Source organism: Rattus norvegicus, chromosome 17 (genome assembly GCF_036323735.1).
Source record: "Rattus norvegicus strain BN/NHsdMcwi chromosome 17, GRCr8, whole genome shotgun sequence".
Taxonomy (NCBI): domain Eukaryota; kingdom Metazoa; phylum Chordata; class Mammalia; order Rodentia; family Muridae; genus Rattus; species Rattus norvegicus.
In genome coordinates, this window is record NC_086035.1 from 1,077,041 (window position 1) to 1,091,099 (window position 14,059).

The 14,059-nt window shown below is 46.8% G+C and overlaps 1 protein-coding gene across 4 annotated transcripts in view; it reads right to left on the minus strand.

Annotated features, from left to right (window-relative positions):
- Ercc6l2 (ERCC excision repair 6 like 2) overlaps positions 1–14,059 on the minus strand; it is a 267,327-nt gene that overhangs the window by 21,160 nt on the left and 232,108 nt on the right. Inside the window, exon 20 of one of the 4 annotated variants that reach the window (XM_039096261.2) lies at positions 5,175–8,816. The exons of the other annotated variants lie outside the window; for them this stretch is intronic. Within the exon in view, the coding sequence (XP_038952189.1) occupies positions 8,750–8,816 (67 nt within the window). The 3' untranslated portion in view covers positions 5,175–8,749. Of the gene's footprint in view, positions 1–5,174; positions 8,817–14,059 lie in introns of those variants that run through there. 4 annotated transcript variants of the gene reach the window in all.

The following is a 14,059-nucleotide window of genomic DNA, read 5'->3' on the forward strand; positions in this document are numbered from 1 at the left end:
CAGGAGGAGGCAGAAAAATCAGAAGTCCAAAGTTATCCTTGGCTATTTGGAGAGTTTGAGGTCAGCCTGGGCTACATGAGATCCTGTCTCAAAATAGAAACAAAAATCTTAAAGCAAAAACATTTTATATTCCTTGGGGGTTTGAAAGAACTTGTTTCTGTAGCTGCTCCGGTCAGTGTATGCTTTAGAGCTAGCCCTCAGCCTCTCAGCTAATGCCATTGTTTTATTCCTCTTTTTAATCCAGGTTTTTTACTAACTGGACACTTTTTTTCTTTAGCTTAGTTTTCACTTGCTTGTCGGGCAGTGACGTAAAGCCTGGAGTACTGGTTTAGCCGCTGTTTACATTTAGCAGGCCCTATCCTCATTATAATTTATATTTCAGTGAGTCTGGAGAATGATGTTCTGCTCAGGGAACGGCAATGTTTGTAACTCTGTTCCTCCCACCCAGGGTGAGGGATTAGAGGAAATGAGCAGGTTCCCCTTTTCAGCAATAAAACTTCCCTCTGTCACCAAGGACTTTCACCCAAAATCCAAGACCCAGTTTTAAAAACATCAAGGCCGCAAGTTTGTTTGTATAAGTAATGTACAAATGAAATTTCCTTCTTTTAAAATATACAGATGCGCAGGAACGTGCCTGCGAGCCCAGATCATGATTCAAACCACAGACGCTGAACTTTCAAAGTTCTGAGGAAAGTCGGGCTGTTGCTTGGGGAGCACTTGAGAAAGAATTTGTCAGGATGGTTCTGAAGGCCTGTTTATTGTGACAATTTCCTAGGGCAGTGAGTGGAGGCGAAGCTCCATTCTTCCATAGCCTCCCGGAGTAACAGGGAACTGCTCTGCCATGGTCGCCAGCAGCATAGGTCAGACAACAACATCGGTGACTGCCTATAAAGATTTCCTTGCTTGCTCAGCCTGCCATTTGCCTAACATTTCCTGCAAGCCAAGGTCTTCCATAGTTGAGCCATGCCATTCCAATGGGCCAAGTTATGGGCTCCAGGGCCTCCCAGGAACTTAAGCATCCTTGGTTTCTGAACAGAGAATATCTCTTTCACCCACATGCACGACATTTCTCTCTTCATGAGCACAGTTCGTTAGTAGTTACCAGCTATTCAAACTTTTGAAGTCAGTTTTATGCAGTCTCCACTGGGAAACAACATAGAGTCCCATAGGATTCTGGCACCCCCACACCCACCCCTTTATAATCAGAGAGACTCTAAGTCTGCTGAAGAGTCTTTCCCTGCTGCTTCCCCACTTGCCACACACTGTGGAATTGTGGGAATGAACATGAGACTCCACTCTGCTTTGCTTGGATGATAAGCTACTGGGGGCAGGGCTGGGTGGCGGTGGTGGGCCTGCCTTTCCCAGAAGCCAGTGCTGTGTTGAGATCAGTCTCCCCAGGAGCTGCTTGTCTCTCTCCAGCCATCGGATGGAAGAATGATTACTTCTCAAGTTCTCTAGGTATAGGGCTATTCCAGAGGAGTTCATCAAATTTACTCGAGAAACCCAAATCCATTGTGACCCATTGTGATCCTGAGTGATGTGTCTGTCACTGAAGTAAGCTGGCTTCTGTGGTGCTTTCTATGGAGGCAGAGGGCAGCATTTGAACGTGAGATAGTCCCTTGGACTGCAAATAAACACCTGGTTTTTCTCAGACACCCAGTCCTGGAGCCCTCTTTTCTGCAGATCTTTCCTGTTGAGTTTCTCCAGTTTAGTGTTAGTTCATCCTAAATTGAAACTCTAACCTCCAGTGCTTCAGACAGAGAGAGAACATCTTCAGAAAGATGAAGAAAGAAGGCACTGGGGGGAGATGTGGCTCTGTCTGGCTGCATCCTTGTCAGAAGAGAGTATCTGATTACAGGTAGACACCAAGGCCCCGTGCACACACAGAGAGCAGGGGGAGGTGCTACTGCAAGCCAAAGGAGGGGCTCCCAGAAGTCATCCCTGTAGCCCCCAGAGCACAAGAAAATGCAGAGCGGTTCTTGCTTGTTCGTTTATAGATGAAAATATTTGTTTAAGATTTGATAGATAAAATTCTATTTTATGTTATTCCAGGACTTGAAAGGTAGAGGCAGAAGGATCATGACTACATAGCTAATTTCAAGCCAGTCTGGGCACATGAGACTCTGTCGATAAAATTGAGAGAGGTAGAGAGAGGGTAGACAGGGAAAGAGACAGACACAAAGATGGAGAAATACATTTCAATAAGAATAAGCATGAGTGGAAGAATGATTGTAAAAAAATCCGTGCATGTGTCTTGACTGTGAAGATTATGTAATTAACAGACAGTATTGCGGTTACCCTTGGTAACCGTAGTGAGGTCACAGCTGAATGCAAGTGATGAAGTAAGACAGTGGTGCCCTACTTTTCATGAGCACCATGCATTTTAGTAGCAAGGAACTTTCTTTTTTTTTTTTTCAGAGAGAGAGAGAAAGAGAGAGAGAGAGAGAGAGAGAGAGAGAGAGAGAGAGAGAGAGCGAGCATAATGTGTGTGTTGCCATGTGCCACAGCACACTTGTGGAAGCCAGAGGACAACTCTATGGAGTCAGTTCTCTCCTCCCACCTGTAGGTGGTCTCTAGGAATTGAACTCAGGTTTTCAGGCTTCTGTGACAAGAGCCTTTACCTGCCAAGCCACCTCACCATCCCCAAAGAGCTTTCGAAGATAGACAAAAACTCAACCTGCCCACTGACCTCAGCTAGGAAGCAAGGACTCTAAGAGTACCTTGAAGGCGCAATGGATGCTGAAACTTTCTTGTAAAATTAATTAATTATAAAACTTTCTGAAGATAAAAACTCAACCTGCCCACTGACCTCAGCTAGGAAGCAAGGACTCTAAGAGTACCTTGAAGGTGCAATGGATGCTGAAACTTTCTTGTAAAATTAATTAATTATAAAACTTTCTTTTAAAAAGGGCTGGAGACATGGCTTAGCACTTCAGAACACACACTGCTCCTGCAGAGGACCTGCATTCAGTTCCCAGCACTCACGTGGTAGCTCACAACCTTTTCTAACTCAAATTCTATGGCCTCTTCAGGCACAAGACACAGACATGAGGCACATGCATCCAGGTAGGCAAACACTTACACACATAGAATAAATCATCCAATCTTCCAAATTAATTTGTTAGCATGTGGTGTGATGAGTGTCAGATGGGACTTTCTTCATACATTTGTGTTTTTTGACTTTCTTGTCACTCACTCTGCCCTCCACTACTTCACAATGGCCACTTTCTCTGCAGTAGATTTCTCCCCACAGACCGCTCCCTCTTCTGTTATTTTTATAAACGACACGTGTACATTGTTACTGTTTAAGCTACTTGAGCTGTGGTACTTTGTTACAGAAGCCTGAATTAATGTATCCAATCAAGTCTGTCTCCCAGCACAGCAAGTGTGATGCGGAACTCACTTTAAACCTGGTGCTTTACAGGGTGCTAGCATCTGGGCGAGGCTTGGATTATCTAAGCTACGCCCCAGCTTCTGACTCCTCCCACAGCCGTAAGATGAAACCAGTAAGAAGACATCTTGAAGGATGGCAGTTGATAGTGTGGAGGTAGAAGACCTGGCTGAGGGGTCTTGCTCTGCCAAAGCAAAGGTGCTTTAAGCAACCAGCCCTGAGGACTCACCATACTAATCAAGTAGACAGCTGGAGTCTATGAGATTAACGTGATTGCCTCATTTTACCCTAAGAGGTAGAGGCAAGTCAAGAAGCATTCAGCATGGGGATTGAAATATGGGGACAATCCTGGGGGAGAAGGGGTATTTTCTCTATCTGGGACAGCTCGTAAGATCCAGCCACTGTTCTCCTGCTGGCAGCCAGTGCAGGGCTGAATGAATATGGCCAGCAGCCCAGAGGAAGAAGCCTCAAGCCAAGTGGTGACAGTGGCAGGAGGTGCCACTCACTGACCAAGAGATGGTTTGCTTTTGAAGAAGAAAAATGACCTTAAGCCTTAGAATTTATATGCAGTCATCTAGATGGCAGCAGACTTTAGAAGGGCCTTTGGGAGGCAATTGTGTATTTATGGGGTAGCTAAAAGTGGGATGCAGCATTTTCGAAAAGCTGACATTCCCAAGCTGTTTTTTGATGTTTCTGTGATTTTGGTCCTAAATGAGAGGAAACATTTAATCCAGAGGGAAGCCTGGCCTGGTTTCTGAACTCTGGCATGTTGGAAACAATCCTGAGGTTCTTGAGGGGCAGCCAGATGGTAAGACCAACCTATGCACAGCCGTCAGGTGTCAGGACTTTCTGAAGACCTTCACAGTCGGTCATCTCTAAGGAGGCTCTTCTCAGAGGCACACTGAACTTTGGGAAGTTGGTTCTCAGCTCCCTTTCTCATGGTCATGAAGTCTGGCAGTGTTTCATCTGCATTTGCAGTTTCTGTGTTCAAGGAAAATACAAATGCAACAATTGCCTTAGAAAATGCTCGGAAAGGGCTGGAGAGATGGTTCAGCGGTTAAGAACACTGACTTCTTCCAGAGGCCCTGAGTTCAATTCCCAGCAACCACATGGTGGCTCACAGTCATCTGTAATGGGATCTGATGCCCTCTTCTGGTGTGTCTGAAGATAGCGACAGTTTACTCACATACATTAAAAATTAAAAAAAAAAAACAAAACAAAACAAAACAGAAAATGCTCAGAAAGTCAAAATGCAAGCAAGGGATGGCCTGTCCCCTTTCTGTCTTCCTATGTCCTCCTTGCACCTGTGGCCAGGCCACAGGTCAATGGCTGACCCAAGGAGCTGACTTCAGAAGACCAGCAGGGGTGAATAGATGTGTTACTCAGGATGTGGGGATGGGACAGGGAGAGACCAGAGAACTCAGGATTGTACATGGACACAGAACAGAGAACAGCCTCTGGAAACTGGGAGAACAGCAAAGCCAGGATGCACTGAGCTGAGCATACTGTGATGGAGAAGGGCTGCTTGCAGGAGACAGTATCAAGTCAGAACCCAGAAGAAGAAAGGACTCTTTCGAGGCCAGGCCGGGGCTCAGCTGAAGGACAGATTCTGTCTTTGATTTCTGCCAGTCCTCACTGCAAAGTGCAGTCTAGCTACACCCAGGCAGGACCAGGATGGCTCTGTGCCTCACACCCAAAATGCAGTGGTGAGATTCCAGAGACAGACTGGGCTGGATTGAAGAGCAGCAGAAGGGGATGGGGTTTTCGGAGACACCACCCTCCATTTTCTTAAAATTTGTTTATTTAGTATGTATAGGTAAGCACACACATATGGAGGCCAAAAGACAACTTTTGGGAGTTGATTCTTTCCTCCTACCATGTGGATCCAGGGAACTGAATTCAGGTGGTAGACTTGGTGCCAGCATCTCTACGACACTAAACCGTCTCTCAGGCCCAGAAAATCCCATTGAAACTAGGCAGTCGCTCTTGCTCTCAGTCCTGCTCCATTGTAGTCATCAACACCATGTGTGCAGCCATTGCAAAAGTCCCATTTCACAGGCAGCACAAGTTTTAATTCTTTGTCTTCTTTGCTACTGGAACAGCCTTTCAGGATTACCTAGCATTGCAGACTAGACTTTCAAAATCCAAACACTAAGGCATAAAAACCCTAGAGCTCCTCAACTAGAACATCACTTTCCTGGATCACCAGAGGCCCAGAATCAACCTCCAACCCACTCCAAGAAGGCAGAATTTAGAGTTTAATCCCCACATTGTTTCAGGAGCAGAGGTGGTAGAGTGAGGCTCCCTGTGAGAACCTGTCCGTGAGCAGTCAATTAAGAATTAAGTCTTCCACTTACCATCAGAGGGCAGTGTTGCTCTGTGTGAGTGCTAGACTGAGCATAAGGCTTTGCTCGGTGATTTGGGGGGAGTTGGATTTATTGATAGAGGGGTGTGAGTGTCTGTGTGTGTGTGTGTGTGTGTTGAGTGTGAGGCGCAGAGTGCTTGCCTATCATGTACCAAGGATAATCTATAGGATTAGAAGTTCAAATTTATCCTTGGCTACAAATCATATTTGAGACCAGCTTGGGCTACTTGAGACCCTGTCAAACAAAACGCTGTTGAGAGAATTGTGAGGTTGATTATGGGTATCATTGTTAGGTCGATCTGTCTAGGGTCAGACAAAGATGCCTAACCTTCACCCTCCATTTATAGAGGGGCATGTCACAGACCCTGTGTGAACAGTTTCAGGATATATTATAACCATCCCTCAGTGCTGGCAAGAGAGTCATCCAGGGGCTCTCACTCCACCTCATGCCCCAAACAAAAATCTGAAGATACTTAGTCCCTCATAAAAGAGTGTGGTGTGTACTCCACCATCTCTAGGTAAATCAGAGTGAATATAATAGCCAGATGTTGTTACATTGTATTTCAGAGACTAAAGTATACATATTCAATACATATGCCATTTTTGAGGGTTTTTTTGTTTGTTTTTGTTTTGTTTTTAGACAGGGGTCTAATGAAGCCCAGGTTGGCCTCAAGCTGCATATCTAAGGACAGCCTTAAACTCATGATCTTTCTAACTCTTCCTCCTGAGCGTTGGTACTGCAAATGTGCATTTGATGCCCTGTTTAAGCGGTGCTGGGGTCAAATCCCAAGGCTTGGTGCCTGTTAAAGCACCAACTGAGTTCTATCTGCAGTCCCAAATGTGGAATTTTTGGTCCTTGGCTAGTTAAACCTCTAGAATGGAGCCCATAAATATGGAGGGTGATTACAGTCAGGTTGGAGGGATGCCCGCATCGTTCTAATAATTTAGTTTTAGAGAGTTTGTGGGGTTTTGTTGTTCCTGCTATTGTTGGTTTGTTTCTCTATAAGAAGCTAACTTCAAAGGCTTGCCCATCCCAGCAGGCACTGCTCAGTTCTGATAAATTTAGACAGACTTCTAAGGTTCACACTGCCCCAGACATGGTGTGGCCACTAGTAGTTTTTGTAGTGTAGGCTTTTTTTTTTTTTTTTTGCTAATAGGGGTTGAGATTCTGCCACAGTTCTGCATAGATGCAACCCCAATCCTGTCAGTCTGCAGGAGACTTTTTGTCCACGACCTCCTGGCCTTTCAGAGAAGGATACAAACAATGCTTTCCCTCTGGGGGGGATCCATCCAGGGGCAGCTCAGACCCAGGGTGGGTGGCCAGCTGCAGCTTTCTTCTGAAGGGAAACACATGCAGTTCTGGCTTCTGTCCACTCAGCTCTGGGAGCACCAGCCCCTCCCAGCGAGCTTGGGGGCCTTGGCTGCTGGAGATGACCTGCAGACCTTATCAGTGTTTATCTTTCAGCAGAATCCCAGAGATGCTGAGCATGGTGTCTGGGACTCTGACAGCTTGGAGGGCAGGCAGCTATGCCTTTTTTCCTTGTCCCCCCTCCCCCCTTGTTGTAGGAGGCTCTGCACAAAGACAGAGCTATCCCACGAACTGTTAACAGGGCTGTGGCTATAGCCACATTTTCTTTCTAAAAAAAAGAAATCTTTGGAGGATCTGAGAGATGTCTCACTGGCTCAGGGTGCTTGCTGCTCTTCTAAAGGTTCTGTTCTCAGAACTTATGTCTGGCAGCCCACGACTGCCTGTAACTTCAGTTCCAGAGGATTCCACATCCTCTCTACCTTCTTCGAGTAAGCACACGCGCTCATGTACATACAATGTTGAATAAGAATAAATGAGGCTCAGGTTAGCCACCCTTGTCTAGAACACTTCACTAGCTTTTCCATGGGTTCCAGGTTAAGTTCTTTGCTTTGCCCTGGTCTTCTCATCCCTGTATGACCTGAACGGACTTTCTGACTTACATAACTCCCCGATGACGTCAATGCAAGAAGCTTGGAGTGTGTGGACATCACTGAACAAAGAAAATTATAATTGCACGGAGTATATGCTGGACGCTAACACTTGAGAAACACCCTCCTACATAGATCCATTGAATACCATGACCCTTCTGTCACTCAATCCCTCCAAGGGCACTAGCCTCCTGTGTACTTCATGGACCTGCTCATTTCCAACTCAGGGCCTTTGTTTCTGCTTATTACTTTACCTGGAACACTTTTGCCCCAAATTCACATAGCAGCCATTCCTTGTCTGTCATTCAGGACTCAGCTCATAGCAACTTGACCCTAAAAAAACACTTTTTCCTGGCAGGAGATGCTGGGTTCTCTCCTACCTCATGGCTCCATTTCTTTCATAGCTTCTATCATTTTCTGAAAAACTCTTGTTCCCACATTGGCCAATTTCTTTACTCCTGATCCTCCTATTCCTTGACCAGCTGTGATGTAAGAGATACCATATTGAACTTCCTCAGTTGTCTGACTCCCCAGGGTTCATGGTGTTCTCACGGCTAGTCAAAAACCATTTGTACAGCAGGATCATAGTACTCCTAACTATGTTTGTTTCTCTCATTCGTTAAGACCAGTTGCCTGGCAAGAATCAACTTAGAGGAAGGATTTATTTTAACCAGAAGCTGGAGAGAATACCATTGTCAGTGTAGGGAGGCATATTGGGAGTAGAAAACTCAAGCCAACACGGATCCCTTCATGACCACTTCCTCCAGCAAGGCTTAATCTCCTCAAGGCCCCACAGCCTTCCAGCACAGCACTGCCATCTGAAGGACAAACCCTCAAACACTTGAGCCTATGGAGGACAGTTCATATTTAAACAACCATGTAAACCAAGATAAGCAAGAGAGTGGAGAGGTTGACCACAGCTGCCTTCACCCTGAAGCCGTTGTGGGTCCTGCTGCTTGGTGTTGACATCTAGCATATACTCAGTGCAATTTCAGGCGTCCTCACTTGTCTGGAGGCAGGGCCACAGGACGTGTGATTCAGGAAGGAAGAGCGGTAAAGGAGTCAGGGCCAGCATTGTGGGCCACTTTGAAGATTCTATTCATCCTGGTCCAGGGAGTAAAGAGAAAAGATAACTTCGCTTTTGCAACAGAGGCAACTGGAGACTACACATCCAGGGCGAGATATGAGAAATCAGACCCAGTAGTCAGGAATGTGCTGTTTCTCCAGCCTTTGGTTTTCCAAGTCATCTGTGCTGCAGGGGGTGACCTTGAACCTTTTATCTTCCTGACTCTCTGCTCTAAGTGATGGAGTTACAGGTGTGTACCACCACACCTGCTGTATATAGGGCTGAACCCCACCTAGGGCTCCGTGATGCTAGGCCAGTGTTTCACCAGCTGAGCTGCCTCCTGAGCCTAAACAAATGTCTTTTGTTTGAATTCAGGGTTCTTCCTTGACCCCTGAACCACAACCGGTTCTACCCAGTTCTTTCTTGCTTCACTGTTTATGTCTAGCTGTTGTTATTGTTCGTGGGTGCTGGGGTTTGGACCCAGAGCTTCATGCTTGCTAAGCATATTCTGTTCTACCCAATTATTGACTCTATTTTTTTTAGCTTAGCTTTGTTTTTCTTTATCTGGTTTTTTTTTTTAAAGTTATTTTTTAATGTAGTGACAAGATTGTCTCTGATTTCATTTAATGTTTGGGAACCCTTACAGGCAGCCTGCACTTCTCCCTTCTCCAAAGTGTTAACCCAGGACAGACAGGGGAATGCTGCTTGGCTGATAGCTTGTTCACACCTTCGCTCCTGGCCCAACCATAGCAGCTGTTCTCAACCTTGGGGGGAGTTGGGGGTGGGAGGGAGTCAAAAGACCTTTTACAGGGTTGCCTAAAACCATTGGAAAACACAGGTGTTTACATTATGATTTATAACAGTAGCAAAACTATAGTCAGGAAGTAGCAACAGAATAATTTTGCGGTTGGGGTCACCACAACATGAAGAACTGTATCAAAGGGTCACAGCATTACGAAGGTTGAGAACCCCTGGGCTAGAGGACATTTTTCTATCTTTGTCAATGACTGCATAACATGCCTCCCTGCCTTGCAGGTGGGGCTCATCCTTTGAACGGCTTCCTGTTGGCATTTAGTCTAAGCTCCACCCCCACAGTTATCTGGTAATGGTCAGGTGTGCCTGACTCACTATAAAAGGAAAAGGGGCTGCTTGCCCTCTCCTCTTGCTCCTTAATCTCTCTCTCTCTCTCTCTCTCTCTCTCTCTCTCTCTCTCTCTCTCTCTCTCCCCCTCCCTCCCTCCCTCCCTCTCTCTCTCTCTCTCTCTCTCTCTCTCTGCCTTCCTTTGTCTTTATTACTTCCTCAGCTCCCCTCCCCATGCCCTGAATAAGCTGGTACCTCAAGGCGGGATGGATGCCTCAGGATGGGCCTGCAGAGGCACCCCCTTCCCCCACATGCCTCCACCAAACATATTCCTTCTTCCTATCTTTTTATAAAACACAACACTTACCACTCATCTTTTTTTCTTGGGTGCTTCTTTTTTTCTCCCCCGTTTTTGTTTCATGTGTATGTGTGTGTAGTATGTGTAGTAGAACCAATTTAAGCTTATCCCTGAGTAGCTTACAAATAAATGAGACTCAGACTACGGTCATTTTATTTGGCTTTGAAAATTATTGTTGGGGGGGGGGACCCCTAATCTACTCCTAATCTACTCTTCTAATTGCTGGCCTGGCTACCTCCACAGGGGTGTACCCCAGATACTTACTGTTTCTCTTGGCCACATGCTCATCATCCATGTCCCTCATGGCAGCTTCCTCTCTCCTGTTCTCCCCCACTTCCCCCTTCTCTCCTCATCCAACCAGGTTATCCCAAACCCATTTACCTCTAAACCCTCCAGTAATTGGCTGTTGCCAATTTTATTTAACCAATAATTTTAAATCAAGGAACAAGGTGTTCCTCTTCTCTCATTAAACCTCTCCACGTGGAACCATGTTGTCTGGGTGTATTCTGTCCTGGCATGGGCCGAGATTTAAACAGCAACGTTGGTGCTGAGACTCGGATGCCCCGCATGAGGACATTGATCTCCTGTGCCTGGTGCCCTGCCATCAGCCGCAGCAGCAGCAGCAACCTCGGGGCAGAGGAGGATAGGCCCTTCCCACAGTGTGTCTCTACTGACTGCTACAGCCCCCAGCCTGTCCTGGGCCCAGGGCCCCGGGGGCAAGGTCTTAGTTGCCTGCTAGCAAGGAGCCATGGAGGAGAGGGATGGAGTTGTGCGCTCCCACCGCATTGCCCACAGTCTACCCTGGGCCCGGGGCGCAGTCACAGTCGCTTGCCATGGCTGGCTCCACGTGGCAAGGAGAACTAAAGATGCGTGCTGCTTCAGCGTGCATGACCCAAGATTGCCACCTCATGTCCGCTGTTGGGCCCTGCCGTTAAGTCTGCTGCTGCTTCCATGCACAGCACATCACATCACAGGAATTTGATCGCAGTTGCTGCCTCAGCCACACCATCTATGCCATCTGACCACCACCACCTGCTGACTGCTGTAGGACTCAGGACTTCCACCACTCCAGCAGGCCTCTCCATCGCTGCGATGCCCTGCTTGCTGCTTACAGCTGCCCGCCAAGAAGAGCGCCCTCTTCAAGCGTGTGCTGGTGAATGGTACCAACTCAACCTCTGTGCGCTTTCTTTACCTCAGAGCTTGACTTTCCATGGTGTACACATGGCCTCAGGGGAACGTTCTTGAGCTTGGAGCTACCCGTGCTGCCTCAGGGGATGGAGCCTTTTCCCTTGGGTGAGACTTTCCCTCTCTCTCTTCTTGAGACAGTTTAATGCCAGGCCCGGCCTGGATAAGCTGCTCTCTGGCTCAGGAGCACCGGCTCTAAATCTAGCCCCAACACTGGTCGGGGCAATTAATCCCTATTCTCATCCACAGGTCTATCGGTGTTCGCCCCCTGTCCCCATTTCCTAAGATGTTTTGGTCTAATTTACGCTAACCAGAAAACAGTATCTCTGTCTGGCCCCATACCCAGGCCTCCCCCTCCTCCCTTCCTCGTTGCTGTATCTCCTGGTCTGTACCTGTGAAAAATAGGTCTGACCCTGTTCCGCAGGAACTCTGTCTGTGAGGCCTACTTTCCCACACACATGCGACCCCTAAGACCCTTGTACAAGCAAGCACTCTCTTTCTGTCCGGGACTTTGCTCCAGCGTGCTCACACCGCCACCGGTGCGCAGTGCCTCAGCTGTGCACACCAGTGTCCCAGCTGGGCTTCTCCCTTGCTCTGCAGATCTTAAAGATGTTCCAGCATCTTGTCAAGTCCAGGGGCTTACTACACTCAGGACAGCTCCAGAGAAGTGACCTTCAGATGTTTCGGTCTCCTCTCACAGACACAGACGTTTCTATTGGACCTGTTCCTTCTGACCTATCCTCGGATGGTTCCACAGACCCTGGACAACAAGGAAACGGCCAACTCCTAAGACTGGACAAACATCCCATAACCACTTTTCTAGGTTCCCTAGAGACACGTCGCCCCAAAGCAAGCAGGAAGTAGTCAGAGATCACAATGACCCTATTCTTGCTTCACCATCGCCTCTAATTTTTCTTTTTAAACCAAAACAGGGGAATGTTGGTATTCTAAGTTCCACACCTACAACTACCTGGGAATAGTCAGGTATTGCTCTGCCCCATAGTTGCCTAGCAACAGCCAGCGGTGCCTGACTATAAAAGGGGCTGTTTGCCACCTCCTCCCTCTCTTACTTCTCTCTTACTCTTTGTTATTCTCTGTTCTTGCCCCCTTCTCCCCTCCCATCACGTGCCAATGGCCGACCACCTTTCCTCTCTTCTACTCTTCTCTCATTAAATCTCTCCACATGGAACCATGTTGTCTGGGTGTGTTCTGTCCGTGTACAACACAGGGTTTGCACAACAAAAAGTCGAGAAGTCACTTGTAGGCCTAGACCTTCAGGTATAGAATGTAACATTACAATACACAGCAGTAGACCTCAACAAACCTCAACAGTATGTATTCATGTTCAAGTGTGTACGCATGTGCAGGGCCCAGGGTTGATACTGAGAATCTTCTCTGATTGGTCTTTGAGGTGGGGTCTCTCAGTCAAAGCCAGAACTCACAGATGTAGATGTCTACTTGTCTCTTCCTTCCGAGGCTAGGATCACAGGCACTCTTTTAGATCCTCTGGACCCAAACTCTGGTCCTCTCATTAGTGTGACAAGTACTCCAGCCACCACACTGTGTCCCCAGCCGCAGGTACTGTGTTTTGCAATCATTGTGTCACTAGTTATATTTAGAAGGTTTTTCATAAGAAGGGAATTGGCTGAGGGTTGGAACTGGGCAGCATTCTTAGGAGAGCATCTACACTTAGCTCTGCCACCTGAGGCCACTCTACACCTGGAATGCTTTGAACTGAAGCCACACCTCCAGGGATGTTTGGTTGTGGCCTTTTTTCCTTCAGTTCCCTGAGTGGAGGGTGGGGCAGCCTCTGGGTGATACTTGTGTTAAGTTTCTCATCTTGGGTGGTCCCTAGCCATCACTATCTTTTGCCTACATGCTCCAGGAGGTTGTGAAAATCTCAGATGTGCCAAGTTCTGTTAACACCTCCAGGGCAGAAGGGTTTGGAATCAAGCTCTGCCTTCACTTAGGCTTGACCTGATAAGCATCTGAATTTTTTTTTTTTTTGATGCTTTGTAACAGGTAAAGACATTTTGTTTCAAGGTTACATTTGCCTTTACTGGGAAAGGTGGTTTAAATCACAGCCCACGGTGGTTCCAGAAGTCTTAGCAACTCCCTTCAGAGGCTTTTAGACTGGAGACCACTGTTAAGGATCCTGTTCTGCCACTTGGGGATCTGCCAGGAGTCAAAGTCTAGTTGCTGTGCGTGGGTTTCTGCCTACTCATCATCTTTTGCTGCCTGTCAGTCAAGATGACCCAGGACCTGAATAACCTCTATTCCCAGAAGTTTGGGATGAGTGATTAATTTATAGTGGGTACTTCTGGGAAACAGTTTCTCTTTTCTTTCTCTCCCTGCCCTGATATTCCCTATGGCTTATTTCAAGGGTTTTTGAGATAAAAATCCAAGAAAGACAATGTCGCTCTCCTGGGACAAGAAACAGATTTAAAAGAAAGGACTCTGAGCCCCAATGTTTTAAACAAAGATTCTAGAAAATACCTTTGCTTCAACCTATCTTTAAACAAAACTTAATGGATCCACACATCCCATTTCCCACAGGCATGTCATTTTTTAAAAATATGAGTTTTAACTAATTTATTTTAAAAATATTATGTGAATAGGTGTTTTGCTGTATGTCGATCTGTTTACCATGAGCCTGAT